The sequence below is a fragment of the Pagrus pagrus genome, assembly GCF_965226575.1.
Source record: "Pagrus pagrus genome assembly, chromosome: 16".
Taxonomy (NCBI): Eukaryota; Metazoa; Chordata; class Actinopteri; order Spariformes; family Sparidae; genus Pagrus; species Pagrus pagrus.
In genome coordinates, this window is record NC_140200.1 from 14837921 (window position 1) to 14856038 (window position 18118).

The following is an 18118-nucleotide window of genomic DNA, read 5'->3' on the forward strand; positions in this document are numbered from 1 at the left end:
AATACTACCATTAGAGGGTGTGTTTCATTAGAGCTCATGACATTTAAACCAATAAAAAATTATAGTACTAGCAAGCCTGAAGAAACAGCCTGGCCTGCTAATCAACAATATCATTATTTTGAGAAAGAAGTACATCAGTTTGAGAAATAAAGTAAAAGTAAAGTAACTGAAGCCTTTTAGAGAGAATGAAAAACAAAAGTCATAGTTTTGGACATTGTTTAAAGCCTTGAATTCATATTTACAATCCTCAGTCCTTGATAGAGAAATACAACAAGTTCGAGGGGCTTATAATATTTGCTGAATCCACTGCATTTTATTTAAATGAACCCAAATAAAACGCTGAAATCATCCACCGAACTGCTTCATTTGTAGTTTATTAGAAATTAAAAGCATTGTAAATGTTTGATACAATTCCCCTCAGTCTGTCATCAAAACTAAAACGCTCCACAGGTCTCAGTCCTACCACATCATAGTGCTTCATACATACACACAGTTACTGTATATACTCATCGGTTAGTGTATCTTACAGTTAATTTACAGTCCTGAATATTGTGACGTTACAAAAATAAAAATCTGAAATCAAATATTACAATGTAGATGTTTTAGTGAATCTGCAAAGTTAGAACGGAAACATAAAGCTACATGCAACTTCATCCTCAACAGCCCTTAATAACAGGGTGACGTGTCATTTCAAAATAAAAGTAGTGGGCTTTTCTGGGGAGCAATGTAAGAGAAATCTCTCTCGCTTCTTAAAAAGTCAGACCAAAAGCACAATTCCTGCATCCTGCATGTGAGCACTGATTAAGTTTGACCGCGTATAAAACATCTGATCTGTGAAGAAACACTCGATTAAAAAACACTTCCTAGTGGGTGTTAAACATCTGGGCCGCTCACACTGAATACAGGATACACGTCCACAGCATGCAACCAATGCTGCATCCAATTTACTCTTATTTAAAGCATACTGCTCGTATTTAAACATACTTTATCCAATACATACTGAAGCTTGAACACTGGCATGTGAAGGCCATCAGAAATATGGGGGCATTTAATTGTTACTGGCTCATAATGATATTAATTCTGGGTTTAAACAAACATTTGCTTAATTGCTGGCTTTAAAATACAACTTGTGAAATATTCTGACAAAGCCAATAAAAATTAAACCCACTGTTTATTCAAAATATAAATGCCACTGCTGAGTTGAATACTGTCTATGACTTAACACCTCTTTATAGAGTCTGAGTGCGCCACCAGGGCAATTATTAACTTTTTTTAGCGTTTAAATATTCTTCTTATGATTATTATGTGTAATTATAATCAATTTACAGTTTCCATTTCATGATCGCCATAATATAACCGCAACTCTTTATTTAGAGATGTGTACGCTACCTATGAGTACCAGTCATCCAGTCTTTTATAGCTACAGAGGATGCAGGTCCTCTTCTGCCATGACGCGCCTTCTTGTTTCTACAGTAGCCCACAAGAGCAAAACAGACATTGGCTCAAGAGAGCGCATTTTGTGTTTTTCGCAGCCACTTAAGGGGAGGATGAATAGCAATCCTCAACCGCACGGCTGGATGCAACTACATCCTTCACGCTGGACCTATAAAAAGGTGGTGATATGTCAGTGTTGTATTTACAGCTGGTATCCGCTGCCCCCAAGTGGCCAAAAGTAAAATCAGTTAACGCTGGTTAATGTTAAAGAAATCACAAAATGGAAACCTAGAATGTTAAAGCAGAAATCAAAGTGTGAGATGTTTATGTAGGCGGACAAATTAATAGTTTTAATAACTTTTTTAATTAACTGATTTAATTGATAATAATTAAACACTATAAAAGTCTACAATTATGGCACACTCCAAACTCCTGAAACCCTTCTGGACTTTGACAGAACTTAGTGACTTCTGGTGGCTCGATGTAGCAAACACTGTCGTCTCTGTTTGCGTGTTATTTATTCAATGGCTTTGCATTGCAGTTTAGCAACTCAAGTTGCTTTTAATGTTTTGCTAAATTTAACTTGAGAGTCCAAAGTCCGACAGCACAAACCCGAATCAGAGTGAGTCAAATTCCATCAAGACTCAAATTAAGCACTTGCAATAACTCACATTGTGTCCCGTTTCCCAAAATCAGCGAGCTAAGGAAGACTGGAGATGAGCTGGTTTGACTTTCTTAACATAACCCTGCTGTAGTATGAAATTCCTGTATCTCTGACTAGTGAAATGAAAATGAATTTAAAGGTTTTGAGGAGCGTTTCCTGCAACAGACATCGAAAACAAAATCAAAGAATACAAAAATGTAGAACTAATGTGGCAGTCTGAGCGGATGTGACTGTTTGGCTCAGTTCCCTTTACTTTCTTCATATACTCATGGGAAACAAATGACTACAACCTTGTTTTAGTATTGCTGGATGTGATGAGGTGGAGCACCACATTTTGCTGGATGTGGATTCAAGAGACAGATTAAACGAGGTGGTTCAAAGTTCGAGGCGTGCTCCGACTTAGCTGTCCTTGTGTAACGTCTGATGAAGATGGAGATAGAGTTGTTTCTTTGTTAGAAGCTGCAGTTTCTTCCTCTTGAAGTCTGTCGGCTTCTTGTAGCTGGAATTCGAGAAGGTACAGTGTATACTTCATGTTTCACAACAAAGGTATCGCTCAAATCATTCAGACAAAGAATACAGTCGACTCACAGTTCAATGACGATGGGGCCGGGTTTGATCTCGTCCATTTCCATGAAGGCAAAACATTTTGTGCTGGTAAACCTCTTTTTAGGTTTGTAGTGCTTGAATTCAAAGAATATAGCTGCTCCTGGAAGAATGTACAGCAGGTTTAACAACATAAAGAGGATTAATCATCATCATACAGTCGACAAATTCATTTTTCAAAGTAGTAATTTCCTAAGACTTCTGGGCAGTAAACTATAAGAAACCTGTGGAAGATAGTCAGTTTATGGTTTAAAGATGAAATGGCCAGAAAACTCTCGGGGGCAGCATATCACTTACTGCTGCTCACTACACTCTCTGCTGTAACTATCTGTGGCTGGAGTAACAAGCTGCTGTTTGCAAGTAGCTCAGTTATCCGTGGATCGCCGGACTTGGACTGAACAAGGCCTCTGAGACCGACAGATGCCAGTTTGAAGACAGGGGATACAGTATGGAGGCGATTTACAGACTATGACTCAGAGGACGAGAAGACATGGCAGGCAGGAACAGGAGAGGTGTAAAGCGGTGGAAGAGTGAGTCAGACATCAGCAACGGGTGAAAACGGACCAAACTGAGACTGTTTTAATGAGTTTTATTTTGATATTGGCGAGTTTGAATATACTGTGTTTCACAATGAGTTAACGAGGCAATGTAGCTCATAGAACGAGACTTGAATTCAGAAGGCGTGCCATTGCATTTTTCTTTTTAGTAAGGAAAGCAGGTGCAAAAACAGTTCATTGCCTTCATTGGCTGGGTGGTTAGCATGCTAACTTCAGTAGACATAAACATAATGTCACCACTGTTGTTTCTTTACACTCTGATGATAATGTTAGTTTTTTTTAATATGTTTTAAACTTAAATTCTGACCACATCTTACAAATCGCTCCTTTTAATTTTGTAAGATCCTTTGTGAAATGTCGAAATTCAATGCCATTTATTACCTTTTGGTAATTTCTCCACATGTCTCTGGATCTCCACGTCCACACTGAAATGAATGTAGGTATCTTCCTTCCTGGTGGCTACAGGGGTGTCCTGCACTGGGTTCACGTCTATACCATTTAAATCTGCGGGCACAAAAACACAGAACACGCTGTTGCTTTTGCACAACGGTAACAAGAACTGTCTTGGCATTTTCTGAGCATTTGAGTAACTTTTCCTTAAAAAGACAGTGAGAGAGCTGAGGAACCACCGCAGCAGAGAAAAGGGTGTGGCTGTAATCTGAGACCAGCAGCTGTCACCAAACTGCTCACTTTAACCCAAACAACACACACATATATGAAATTACCTTTGACACTAATGGTCATGTAAGGATCGATGCACTGGCCGGCATCTTTCAACCCAATTTTTTCAATCTTTATAGTAAGTAGTGACATCCCAGGCTCTGAGGGTAACCGTGGCAACAAGGTACCTGTAGAGGACAAAGGGTACAGACATTAACAGTTACCATAACAGTAAGTGATGACATCACCTGGGACCAAAGATTAGCCAATAGCAGATCATCTTCAGTGTGAGGGTTAGCTTCTGTTAGCTTCTATTCTGCTAGCTTTCAATGTATTTTCCCATTGAATTTATCTTTCTTACATGACAATGAGGTTTTCTGAACAGACATTAAGTCGCAGTCATTTATTTTTAAGCCACTTGTCAAAATACAGACATGTAATGACCACATAAAGATGATCTGTCAGACCTGTGAGCTGGCAGTTGCCTGTTAACACATCATGCAGACATGAAACAACCTGAGCACTGGATTCATGTTTCTGCACACCTGATGAATATTTACTCTGCTTTTAGCTCTGTTTTTGGTCTCCACCAACTCCTATGGAAAATATCTGACACTTTAAAGCTGCCGTTAAATTAGAGAAAACAGTAAGAGTCGGACAGATCTTTTAAGAATCCAGCCAAAAAAAATCCCAATCCCATTAACCTCATGTTTCATTCACATGTAAGACAATTTAAACAAATCAAACAAATGATGCTTCGTCACTAATTTTACATATCATCCATTCACATTTTTGTCAATGCAGCAACAGGCTGCTTATTCCCACAACTCTCCTTCAGTAGAGAACTAATTCAGATGCTGCCGGTCGATAACGCCGTACCTTGCGAAGCTGCAAATGAAGCAGGCAGGAATGAGCGATGAAGCCATGCACAGCACCGATGGAGAGAACAAAAAGACACACAGTCAAACAGCCCTCCAAAGACAGGACAACGCGACGACATGACACAACGGATCAAGCGTTTGATTAACTGTTATCGACATGTGAACAGTACCGGGGGCTCGCGGGGGGAAGGCTTCTGTAGAACCAGCTCCTGCTGCAGCATCCTCCTCCTCCTCCAGCTCCAGGTTCTCCTCCTCGCCTGGAGCGAGGATTTTCCTGGCAGAGAGAAACAGCAAGTTTGATCACCTCATCTGCAGATTAGATAAAACTTCAAACATTCCTGTGATGAAATCAAACCATGCCAGAAGACGAGAGAGAGTTTCAGACTAGCAGTTTAGTATCTTTTTAGCTTGTGAACACTTCCTGTAAAATTAAGCATCGTTACAGATATTTACCTTGAGGGCACTGGCTGCACATCGAAGGGGAATTCTTTGTTGTAGGTCAGTATATTTTGAATTACTGTCAACAAGAGGAGAAAGGTGAGGTGTTAGTAGATCAGAATACGCAGTCATGACGGCAGGATTACAAGTAACCTCGACTTCTGTTTATTTAAAGAGCACATCACCCAGAGAGTCAGAAATAAAGCTGTAAAAATATAAGGGAGCTCGTCCTTTTACAGCTTTATAGGTCTGAAAGTACAACACCTGATACTTACTGGTTTCCAGTTTCTTCAGTTCTTCTAACTTGAAATCCTCCTTCGACTGTGTGCACTACAGAGGAGATCAATGATTATTATTTACATCTTTACAAAATTCATAAGAAAATATGCCTTTGCGATGGCTGATAGAGAAACAGACACCAAAGCAATGAGTAAACTGGACCTTTAATAATAATAATGTCACCTCTCCTCCCAGTTTAGTGACATTTCTTCAGCTACCAGTTGCTTCAGTGTATTCACTAAACTATAACAGTTCAACATACCACTATCACAGGTACCAGTAACAACACTGATGTCCGCCCTCGACATCGTCTCTGGGAATTCGGTGGCTTTCATGAACTGAACAAGAGCTTTTTAGGCAGATTCTAATATTTTTTTGGACTCTATATACTTTAAAAAAAGGTCTGTTTCTTGCAATAATAATAATATTAATCATTACAATTTCACTAAAATAAAAAGGTATAAATTTCTTCAAACAAAATTATATCCTGACAGGTTCTGATCAGGATTTCAACCAGGAGGATAAAAATGTACAGAAAATGAACTAACTACACAGTTACATAAAAAAAATCTATATAACTTTGAGGATATTTCCTCATATCTTTATCGCGATGGTTGATGGACACTAAATAGCTTAAAATTTGAATAAAGTTTGGTGTACTGGAGAAGACTTGTTGTGCGACATGTTTTTAAAAAATCACTTTCTGAGGGGAGCACCAAAAAGGTTTGGACCTTTGACCTCTAGTGCGGCAGCTAACAATTATTTTCACTGCTCTTTAATCTGTTGATAATCTTTCTCGATTAATCGATTAGTTGTTCGGTCTTTAAAATGTCAAAATCAGTGATTCTCAAATGTCTTGTTTTGTCAACAAACCAGTGATATTCAGTTTATTGTCATAGAGGAGTAAAGAAACCAGAGAGATTTCACATTTAAGAAGCTGGAAACTAAGAATGTTTTACCTTTTTTCTTATAAAATTACTCCATAAAATGATAAATCAATTGTCAAAATAGTTATATTAAATAGTTGACATGTAATCGCTGCAGCTCTAACGGGCCTCACAATTTTACATACTGACACCACACTTCATCTTATTTGATTGTAATCTTTATCTCTATTTAAAGCACTTTGGCAACATTTGTGCTCTATAAATAAATCAACTTGCTCCCAGATATGACAATGTGCACTTATGCCATGTTTACCTCAAAAAGACACAAACACAAACCTGCAAACTGCCACTTCTCATCTCCAGGCATGTTGCAACCTTTCCTAAAGTTTTCTTTAAAACAGGAACAAAAACACGTCTTAGTTTATGCAGGACTTAACTTTTCTGTACAAAAGGTTGAATCCAGATGTAATGATTACCTTCTGCTCCTCTGTGAAGTCTGTTGAATTTGTAGACTGGACCTCTTTCTGCAGCTGTCTCGCCAGACTGAACAACAACAACAACAACAACAACAACAACAGAGAAGTGCGTTAAAGCTCTGCAGTAAAAAACTTGTACTGTAAGGTGGCTACATCATGTAGGTTTGCGCCCCCTTGCGGTCAAGAAAAATAAGATGTCAGGATCTAGATTATCTTTGTATTATTAGTCTTGTCTAATTTCAGATAAAGGTTTTTAATGAGGTGACAAAGCAGATCAGGTGTTGAAACATCTGCAGAGACGGTGATGAAACGCAGGAAACATTCCTCGCTGCACAGATGAAACCCACCCTTAACAATGAGAGGGTGTGGCTCACTATTTCCCAACACTCTTGAGGAATATTGGCCCATTTTCTGCACTGCATGACACACAATGTAACATTCAGCTCGGGATGGTTTTCCATGACAGGATCAGGGGAAGGACTCCTTGAACTATAGCTGGTGGAGGTGGAGGTGGAGGTGGATGGATCTGGGATGCAACATGCACACTGCTCCCTCTGCAACAACTGCCACATCACGTCATGGATGGGTTAGGGTTTGTTTACTGACTGACGGCTCAGAGAGAGGCGACAACTTCTTCTTGTGAAGCACCATGCAAGCCACATGCTGATCGCCTCCAGGACAGAGGTGGATTAAGAGGAAAGAGAAACATGCTGCTGCAGCTGTGTGTGTGTGTGTGTGTGTGTGTGTGTGTGGAGAGAGAGAGAGAGAGAGAGAGAGGACACACATGTTGAATGCAACTTACATTTGGTACTCATCTATAGCCTCCACTAATTGTCCCCACGAGTCAAAGTCTGTGCCTTTCCTAAAACTGGCGTGCCATTTCTGAATAGTCTTGTTGACATCAGACATGTTGGCAGGGCGGGTACTCGCGGCGCTCTCAGGGCAGCATAGCCGAGGAGGAGATTCATCTACGGGGCTTCGGCGGCGGCGGCGGCGGCGTCGTCAGCCCGGTTATCTGTTGTCCAAAGGCGCACAGATAGACCAGTGACACCCCGACCAAGCCCTTTCTGCCTGCTCACCCTAATATCGCATCCGCAATACAGAGGAAGTCCCGCCCGGAGCTCGGGGTGCGCGTGTTTTGGTGCGTGGGGTCGCCCGGGTGGACGGCAACAGGATGTCGGTGGTGTACAGCGCTGCAGCGGGGAAACAAAGTGGTCAAGTGGGGTTTAATTTAAAGGTGCAGACGGATTTTTTTTTTTTTTTTTCACCATATAATAAGCTAGAGTTTACATTAGGGTTGAGTGAGTACTGGGCTGAAAGGAGTATCCAGTACACATAAAGTACTTGTATGTACCGCTCTGTGTCAGGGTCGCGGGCTTGTTGGTGTCGGTGACGTCTGTCGAGCAAGACGGTGATGCTGTTTGATCCCGTTTGAGTTGTGACATGAATTACACGTTTGTGAATTACAAAGATAATTTCCCAAGTCAAGAAAGTTGCCGTTTGTCATAAATAAAGTAAAATACCTTGTAGTTTTGTGTTAAACTGCTCAGTGAACTACATCGTCTCGCTCAACGTATGTCACCAACACCAACATGGCTGCCAACTTGGCACAGAGCGGGACTAAAGAAGTAAATCTGGTCATATTGTCAACTGCAGTTATGTGAAGAGAGAGTTTGTCAGTTTGTGAGCTGCTGATATACAGGAGCAGCTCTACAATGTTTAAGTTACGGGTTTTGGTGGCCGTTCAAGGAGACAACGTCACTAACTTGACTGTTAGCTGTTTCGTCTTTATTATTAGGCTATGTATTATCACAGGCAAAATGCGATGTTATAGACTTGAAAAATGATCTTTTAAATTGAGAAAATATCACACTGTGGTCAAATAGGATCTAAAAAGTTTTTCAGGAATGTTCAACTTCAATAAGTGGCACTTTGTCATAAAATGTATGAAATATAAGAGTGTGAATGTACAGAAGCCCTAAAGGGCCATGCATTCATACATTTTATTTCCTCCGTTTTCCTGTGATAACAAATTAATTTCATTTGTTTTCTTGAGATCTCAATTATCTCGAAATAACAACTGCCGTTTTCCCGAGATAACGGGATAATTTTCTGGAGATCTCGAGATAACGAAACTTTGTTTTCCGGAGATATGCATGGCCCTTTAGGGCTTCCGTACTTTATATTTATTTAGTTATCATTTATTTCTTTGTGAATTTTTAAATCTATTTTGTTTTTCATGTAAAATTATCAAATTAAATTAATTAAAAGTTAATTGTCAGCTCAACTCATCTGACGCCTTTATTTTGAAAACAAGCCAATCGTCTTCCGGTTCTTCCCTGTCAGTGTCCATCTTGACACTTGTGCTACTACGTTAGCTATGGACGGAGGAACAACATAGCAAGTGTTTCGGGTCGATATTAGCCGCTGACAGAATGAGATAAGATGGAGACTGTAACGGCAGACTCGTCTGCGGCTGAGGAGGATGATTGTTCGGACTCAGAGGTTTTATGTTTGATGAGAGTCGGGAGAAACTCAGACTGGCTCCGCTTGTTCGACAATACTGAGGTGCAGTCTGCTAATGCTAGCTAACTAACTTAGCCAAATTAGCCTTGCACTCATAACCATAAAACTTTTTAAGTTCTCAGTAGATTCAGATTTTCTTACAAAATAAACTCTGCATTCAGTGTTTATTTATTTCTTCAGCTTGTGGTTGTATAAGAGTATTCATGTGTCTTAATGGGGTAAAGAGCTGCACAGTAGGCTAGAAAGCTTGCTAACTGTTGACATGTTTGTTTTGTGGCTGTCCAGATCACCATTGGACGTGGTGTGGATGTAACCTACCAACTGTTGTCTCCAAGTTGTCCTCTGATGATCTCCAGACTGCACTGCACTTTCAAGCAAAGGGAAGATGGCCAGTGGACAGTGACAGATAGGAAGGTAGCCAGGTTTATTATTTGCTCACCTACGAGTATTTCATTATCTTTTTTGATTCACATTTTAATGATTTTACTACACAAACAAATCCTGACTACTATTCTCTAGTAAGATATTATAACTGATGTGGAAAATGGCAACAAACAACGACGTGGACTAGAGAACGACCCATTCTTTCATGTTTTCATGTTAACATCAGCAGAATTCAATGACTGCAGTGTATACAGAAAAAGCCTTGCTCGCAACAAACTAAACGCTAATTATCAGCCACACAGGATCATTAAAATATGCTATGGAACATTACAATCAAACAATACAATGCTTTCTCAATCAAAAGCCGGTCTGCACCTGTCAACCGCCCCCAATGCATGTCAGGCTGCTGAGTCAAATCTTTGCAGTTTTCATGAAACATCCATAAACATGCAAAACATTGTGATCTTTCTCACCTCAAAAGGCATGGGTGCGGTCAGTTAAATCCATATAATTTGCACTGAAATGTCATGTCTTCCTAGTCACATGTTGCTTTATAGAAAAAAGAGCATCATTATTGATGTTAACACCGGTTATAAAGGTAAAAAATACACGTACTGTAGTTGGGGATAATGTTTAAACTTTAAATGTTTGAACTGTGCTAAATAAAAGTGTTTTCAAACCTTTATGCTAGTCGACTAGTCTAAGTTTAAAGTTCTGTGTAAACATGGGGGTAAATAGTCATTAGGAACATCCTAGCTTAAACCACAATTTTGTGGTAAATCAGTTTTCTGTGCAAAGCTGTCCACCGCCTTAACCAAATCCTGAGCTCTCAGCATATCACCAGAGGACGATGGGCAATTAGCTCTGAACTGGAGACCTCCTTCTCTGGATACCGAATATCTCCCATTTATTACTTATGTAATTGCAGGTTATAGCACAAAAAGAACTAAGTCGTTACAGTCCACTATACTGAGTGGGTCACCTAATATACTTAATTAAGTATTGAAATCAGAATTAAAACAAAAGGGTGTTTCGAAGCGTAAATTTGAACCAAATCACTTTGTTTTTTTAAGTTTAATGATACACTCCCTGGCCCTCTTATGAGATACAAGGTAACAATTTTCAGTGTCGATTAAACTTTCTGAGTTCTTTAAATTCAACTTTATGTTAATTTATAAGGACGCTTTCAAACTATCAATCAGATCAAGCACCCATGGGGACATGCTGGAACAAGTCTGATCCACAGAGACCCAACCATGGATCAGGATCCAAGGTTTCCTAGCAGAACATTGTATTGAGATGATCATCAACAACATGTAGACCCCCTGTAAGAGGTTTAAATGTTATGGCTCATCAATTATTAGTTAAACTAATACCGCTTAATTTTATTATCTTTGTAGAGGCTGGGCTGTTGTGTTAGATTGCATTTCGATTTAACAGGTGGACCCAATGAAGTCACAGAATGTATTTTTTTAATATTCTTTGTATTGTGATATTCTGTTTATCACCATCCGAAAAACACAGTCTTGCTTCTTTCTTCCAGAGTCTGAACGGTGTGTGGGTGAATGGAAACCGCATTCCTGCGGAAGAAGCCCATCAGCTGAGGCTCGGCGACTCCATACAACTTGGGGTTGCTGTAATCGGAACCAAAGCAGAGTTTGACTACATCCTCGTCCAGCGGCCGCTCAAAGACATTAAACTGTACCTGGCAAAGGGACATGGACAGGGGGCTAAAGCAGCCCACGTTTCCAAGAAGCCCAAGAGGAAGTTGGCCGTGGATGAAGTTGAGCCGTCTACCTCAAAGCCCAAGCTCTACCGCTGCTCTTCTGCAGACAAGTCATTTGCAAAGCCCTGTCCTCTGTCACCAGTGAAACGCCAGCAGCGGCCTAGTCACAGCCAGCCGGAGGAAACTGGAACCAGTAGACAAGTCCAGGAAGTAGACCGGCCCTCAGATGGCTCCAGCACTCCATGCGACATGGATAACTTGCAGATGTAAGCCTCAGTTTGTGCTTGTCATGCATCTAAACAACATAATATTTTATGTTGTTTAGATGTTGTACAAATTAAACGAAAGAGTTAATGATGCTCAGTTTGATTTTCCTTATGTTTTTGTTAAAATTTGTTTACGTTTGCAGGTACAGCCAGAACATTCTGATGCTGAGGGAGCAGGTGGACGACACCCAGAGGCAGGTAGCATCACTAGGTGGAGAGCCCCAGAAGACAGACCCGCTCAGGGAGGAGCAGGTCAAGGAGCTGCAAGGTCAGCTGGAGACGCTCAGAGCCAAGATGCACCGGATGGAGACGTTGGAGAAGTCCTTCAGTGAAACTAAGAGGCAGCTTGAGGTGAGAGGTGTCTCAGTAGCTTCTTCTTCTTCTTTTCTTTCCTCTTCAGTCGTATGTCAGTTTTTACGTAGATTTGCTGAAAAATAAAAACAGCCTCATATAACACATTAAATTGCAGAGCAGAGAAGAAGTCAGGATCATTTAAAGGGCCAGTTCACGCAAATCGTGATAGCTGGCCCTGCGCATAGTTTTGGATGCATGTGCTGCAATTCTGAGATTCAGGTTTCATTTTGTTCAGTGTTTTGAGCAACACACATGCAGTTCTGTTTAGCACAAATTGTATTAGTGTGGTGGCACATTTTAGAGAGATTAATGCCTTGAAACCTTTTCACTTAAAACTTACACTTGGTGATCTCAGTTTACTCTTCTTTAGTGCAGAGAAGTCTGTCTTTTATTTTGATGTCAAAATGTTTGATTTATTTTATCATAATATGCAACCTAAAAGTAAAAAGTTCTTTTTCTCTCATTTATGTATAAAGATGTGGACGCATATAAAAACAGCACAAATTTTATATGAACGACTGCTAATCAGAAAAAACTTTTAAAAGAAAACTTTTTTTTAATGTGTTTAGGCACAGAAAACACAGCAACAAGAGGAACTGTTGAAAAAACAGTTGGAAGATGCACTGCAAGAGGTACGCAGCATTAAACTGGAACATTAATGAATAGTTACAGCACAAGTACAAGCAACTCATGAATTTAGTGTTAAAATGTGATGTAAAAAACATAAATTGGACTAAAATTCTTAATACGTTGGTTAATTTTTATCTGTTTTCAATGTCTGCAGCAAAAGAAAGTTATAGGCGAACTTTCTCTTTCTCGAGAAGCCTTTGAAGAGATTCTCTCGGCCAAAAACAAAGAGCTGGAAGTGACAAAGGTATGACTATATATTCATAGTCCTATGAGCATGCTTTCTGCATAGTTGCACATGGCATCAACACAGCTTCATTAACTATTTTGTCCATTTTTGTAGGAGGAGAAAGAAAAGGCAAGGGCCCAAAAAGAGGAAGTAGTCACACAAGTGACTGAAGTTCTGGAGAACGAGCTTCAGTGCATCATCTGCTCAGAGCTCTTCATCGAGGTAAGAGTCAATCTAGCTTTTACTAATACAATAAGGGCTGTATTTGATTTCTCTGTACAAATCTTTGACTGTGTTTGACAGCAATGAAAATATTAACAGCTGTCAGAAAAAAAACTTGTACCTCTGTGAGGTACTTCAGAAGTTTCAGAACACATCTACAATGAAATAAACTATTGACTCTGCATTGATATCGCTGCAGGCAGTCATCCTGAACTGCGCCCACAGCTTCTGCTGTCACTGCATCAAGCAGTGGCGTAAAAAGAAAGACGAATGTCCCATCTGCCGTCAAGCCATCCAGTCCCAGACCCGCTGCCTGGCCCTGGACAACTGCATCAACAGCATGGTGGAAAACCTGAGCCTGGACATGAAGGCGAGGCGGCAGACGCTCATCACTGAGAGGAAAGGTGAGAGGTGCGTTACCAGTAGTGCCATATCTTAGAGTTAGATTGATTTTGTTTTTAAGAGAAACGTGAACATGAACCCAGTAGAGGCAATGTCATACATAATATTTACCTTTCCAATTTTTACAGAAAAAATAGGTAACACAAACTGATCCAGGTGAGTTTTCCTTGTTTTAGAGACCATGGCTTGTGACCATGATGTCAGCAGGTCAGGTCAGTGGAAAGCCTTGAAATGTCCTTGGGAGTGGTAAACAATGAGTTAAGGAGCAGATAAGAGTCAGTCTGACCGTTAAACAGGGTGAGGTCTAATAAAATATCATCCTTTTGGGGTGGTTTATATTCAAACTCAGATGATGGAACTTGTCCTTGCAGCAAAGACTGGAAATAATCCTGCATGAAGGTTCTTTCGATGTTTTTTCTCTCCATTTGAGAAAGCTCTGTTATTGGCTATTTATCGGTTTTGATGAAATTCTAGCCAGTAAATAAAGCCCATAATAAGACGCCAAACTGCTTTCACTGAATTAACAAGAGCAGCATTTACAAACCTAGATACAGTAGGTGACTGTTTGCACCTTGGAAGTGGGTTTGCAATCCACCAATAAACACAGAGGAGGAGAAGAGAAGGCGATATTGAGTTATTTGTCTTTGCTCACTACATGTTGGCATTTCTTAACCTCGGTTGTGCATAAACTACAGTTCACCAGCTTCCTTTTAAAATACAAAAATGTGAAATCATTGGTTATCAGTATCGGCTCAAAAAAAAACGGCTATTGTACAAAACACACTCTGGCTTAATTTACATTTCTTCCACCAAAGGGAAGCATATCAAGTGAAATTGGACCAGTTAACAATTGTCCCAGTCGGCGGTCTTAAATACTCGACTCAGCATCTGCTGTCATTTTGAAAAACATCAGGGTTTTTTTGAAAACACTAGTAAATTTACTCAGATAGACAAGAAGTGTATCTATAACCCTCAAAAAACCATCAAACTACAGTGTGTGACAGTCAGGACCACACTCATGCACAAGCTACCCACACGCATGACCCGGCATGCAGCATTAATATCTGCCTGACAGTCTACTTACTAGCAATGGTGTGTAATGCCACATTCATCAGATCAAATGACTGGAGAGCCTTGACATGTGTGGGTGAGCTCAGTGACTCTCGCCCTCAGCAGCAACCACTCAAGTGTCCTTGAGCAAAGTGCTCGACCCTGAGCTGGTGTGGTGAAGCTGCTCGGAAATGTGAAGAAAATATGTTTACAAGCTGTTTACGGACTCGCTGCTTCACCCTTTCTTGGCTTGATAGATGTGGAGCGAGGGAAGGAGGGCTGGGGGTGGGTGGTCCAGAGTGTAGAGCACAGTGAACACAAGGTGGCAGCACAATGAGGCTGATTCATGTCTTGTCTTCCTTTTGTATCATGTCATTTTAGAAATGGTCAAATAACAGCTAAAATACAATTAAATTCTCCATAAAAAGAAGCATGCAGCATTGAAATACTCCTACTATGAAAATGAGGTTACAAGGTGCTGAAATTGAGCTTAATTTCTCCAGATAAAAGTGGAAAAATAACATGCATGTGCTGCACTTAACGGATATAATTGAGGTTATTGTAAGTAAATGCTTTATGATTCATACAATATAAATGCAAAAAAGTACAATAATGATAACAAGGTGAAACACAGGGAATCAAAATGAAGCAAGATCTAAGATAAAATGTTATCTTTAGGGGAAGTTTTTTAAAGATTTTTAAAATGTGGCACTGTTTCAGTTGATATAATACTGAGGGAAATATTGTTTTACAACATTGTTTGAGCAAAAACAGTAAAAGCGGGACGGTAGTTCACCCTGAGCCTTGATCGTGGAGGAATTCACTTAAAAGACACATGTTATTTTCTCAATGCTTCAACGTGATTTCTAATCAAAAACAGCAAGCAGTGTGGTCTGATTGATCTCAGTCATGAGACACATGCTGATTGTTCCTGACTGTGTTAAATTGATTTTCAAAACATAGTGGGAAATTTTGATTTAATGATAGTTAAAGCAAAAAATCATCTTTGAGGATTAGGCACATGTCTAACCATGATAAAAGCCTGAAGGATGCCCAGTTTGCTTTTAAAGGATCAGTCTAAAATAAAAGACTAAACCAACCATGAATTAATTCTGCTAACAAGTACTGTCTGTGTAGCCAAAGCCTGGCACAGCTTATATTTCTGTAGTGTAAAATGCCATTGTTGTCCAAAAATGAAAAACACATCAAAGAGCCACTTGCACTGGATTACATGCTCCTTCATTACCACAAACAGGGCCATTCCCACATACACAGTTATGGCTGAGACTTACTACTTATTAATTATTTATTGATTTATTTGCTGATTATTTTCACGATTGATCGTTTAGTCAATAAAATATTGTTGAAAATTTGAAAAATGCTCATTACAGTTGTCAAACCAGCAGTCCAAAAGCCCAAAGATTCTTAATTTACCGTCATGAATGACAAAGAAATCCTCACATTTAAGAAGCTGGAACCAGCAAGTGTTTGATGTTTTTGCTTGACAAATGACTGCAACAATTAAATAAATGTCAAAACGGCTTCCTCTGATTTTCTTTTGTTCAATTAATCGATTAATTGACAAATTGTTGTAACTCTTTTCACAGTGCTGTTGTAAATACTCAAAAAAGCTGAAAAATGTATAATAAATACCCTATTTACTCCTTGGTGAGTATTGTTTTGTAAAAACTAGTGTCCAGCTGTTTTAGAAAATCCCTGAGCCTTCTTTAAAAATGAAACTTCATGTATCTGTGACCTGTTTTCAAAGAGTTACAACTTCAGTGCCAGAAAAGTTTTTTCTTCTGAATCCTGATTTGTATTGTTTCCTTAAAGGTGCACTATGTAGTTTTGGGCATTGAGACATTTTTATCAGATTTAATTGACACAATTTCATACTGTTTCACTTTGTTTATATGTGGCGGACCCTGCTACCTTTCTAGCTTCAAACAGTGTTCTGGGGACCTTATTTTCCTCTGAGAACAGCTTGTTTCTTCAGTTATGGAAAAGATAAATATCTCTGAGTTTGTATAAGTGACTCACTAATATTGTAAATATTGAAATTATGAGTTTGAATTTCTTCTCCAAAACTAGATAGTGCCCCTCTAACAAAAATGTATGCAGCAACCTAAAACTTAGCACATAGAGTACTATATAGATAAACTAGCAGATGAAAAGATATTTAATATGTTTGGAAAATCAGAGTATTCACAAACAGAAGAGGAAGTCAAGGGAAAAAACAGGAGAAAAGAAGGTAGGTAAATAAATAAACAAATACCACCTAAAAAGTATTGAGAGACTAACTCTTTGTTGGATTTGTTGACATTAAAGCAAAATCTAGAATATTGCAAGTTTTTTTTCTTTAAAAAGTCATGTGTAGATGTGTGTTAAAAGAAACTGTTTTCTGTTTTCCAGCAGCTGACTCTGCCCAGGTGATGGTGATCCATGATGATGACAGCAGCAGCAGCAGCAGCAGCAGTGACAGTGATGTCAGTGACGGCAGTATGGTGTCCATAGACAGTAGCCTCAGCTCTGTTGTCTCCGTGGACACAGACAGTAGCATCCACTTGGACTCCAGTCCGGCCTACAGTGGTTACTCTGATGAAAGTGTTGATGAGTTTGAGGATTAGGATGGGTCTGTAACATAAATTGGACTTTTTGGTGTTGATAAGAAGGTCTCATCATCAGTCCAGAATTCAGTCAAGGTATGTTTTTCTTTTTGTAAAATGATCTGTTGTCTTATTGTCCTTATTTTCAACTATAATAAATAAAGTTTCTTCCTATGCATTTTCACAGTCACTCCTGCCTGTATGTTCTGATGTACATGTTGACTTTCATTGTGTTTATGGTTCTAAGGAAATAGTAAATCTTATTAAATCAGAGTACTTTTAAGTGTTCTTGATGCTGCCTGAATTTATAAGTTGTGATGGTGGGTTTAAATGTTGACTTTTGGAAAACAACCTGCTGGGATTGAAAGGACCAGACCAGTGTTTTTGTTTTCAGGCGTGGCTTAACACATGGTCCACCACATTCAGACTGAAATATCTCAACAAGTGTCAGATGGGGGAAAAAATCCAAATAACTTTGTTGATACTCTGACTTTTGTTCTTGTGCCACTAGTAGGTCCAAGTTTTCTTTTATCCTGTGAACTATTGCAATATCTACAAGATTTGAACAAACAACATTTTCCAGTCTTTTGCTTTGAAACCAAATACCTGCACAGCTAATGGCATCCCCATCAGCCTCAGCTGTACTTTGTGTTTAGTGATAATCATAATTTGATGTCATGCTAACATGCCGAGCTGACAGGTATTAGCATTTAGCTCAAAGCACCACTGTGACTAAGTACAACCTTAGAAAGGCAGCAGACTCTTGAACTCTCATACAGTACATCACTGCAGACCGTTTTCCATGGCTTTAAAGTGTTTTCTGAGCTGTCAGTCAGTGGTTAGTATC

At 39.4% G+C, this 18118-nt stretch overlaps 2 protein-coding genes across 6 annotated transcripts; one reads left to right on the forward strand and one right to left on the reverse strand.

The window, feature by feature from the left end:
• Nucleotides 1-350: 350 nt before the first annotated feature.
• aida (axin interactor, dorsalization associated) lies at nt 351-8053 on the reverse strand. 2 transcript variants are annotated; one of them, XM_084378005.1, is made up of 11 exons: nt 7682-8053; nt 6880-6946; nt 6740-6793; nt 5513-5567; nt 5253-5316; nt 4970-5073; nt 4798-4806; nt 3984-4106; nt 3640-3762; nt 2687-2804; nt 351-2597 (listed from the first exon to the last, which is right to left on the reverse strand). In XM_084378005.1, exons 1-11 carry the CDS (start codon nt 7786-7788, stop codon nt 2498-2500), a joined length of 924 nt encoding a protein of 307 aa, XP_084234131.1. In that variant the 5' UTR covers nt 7789-8053; the 3' UTR covers nt 351-2497. The 2 variants fall into 2 exon arrangements, with proteins under 2 accessions (XP_084234131.1, XP_084234132.1); XM_084378006.1 differs by lacking the exon at nt 4798-4806 and having other exon boundaries at nt 7682-8052.
• A 1159-nt stretch (nt 8054-9212) lies between these two features.
• On the forward strand, nt 9213-17455 carry rnf8 (ring finger protein 8, E3 ubiquitin protein ligase). Of its 4 annotated transcripts, none has more exons than XM_084376683.1 (9): nt 9213-9447; nt 9691-9819; nt 11333-11781; nt 11925-12132; nt 12705-12767; nt 12920-13009; nt 13106-13213; nt 13413-13617; nt 17078-17455. In XM_084376683.1, exons 1-9 carry the CDS (start codon nt 9325-9327, stop codon nt 17290-17292), a joined length of 1590 nt encoding a protein of 529 aa, XP_084232809.1. In that variant the 5' UTR covers nt 9213-9324; the 3' UTR covers nt 17293-17455. The 4 variants fall into 4 exon arrangements, with proteins under 4 accessions (XP_084232809.1, XP_084232810.1, XP_084232811.1 ...); XM_084376684.1 differs by having other exon boundaries at nt 17081-17455; XM_084376685.1 differs by having other exon boundaries at nt 13413-13624; nt 17078-17166.
• The last annotated feature ends 663 nt before the right edge of the window (nt 17456-18118 follow it).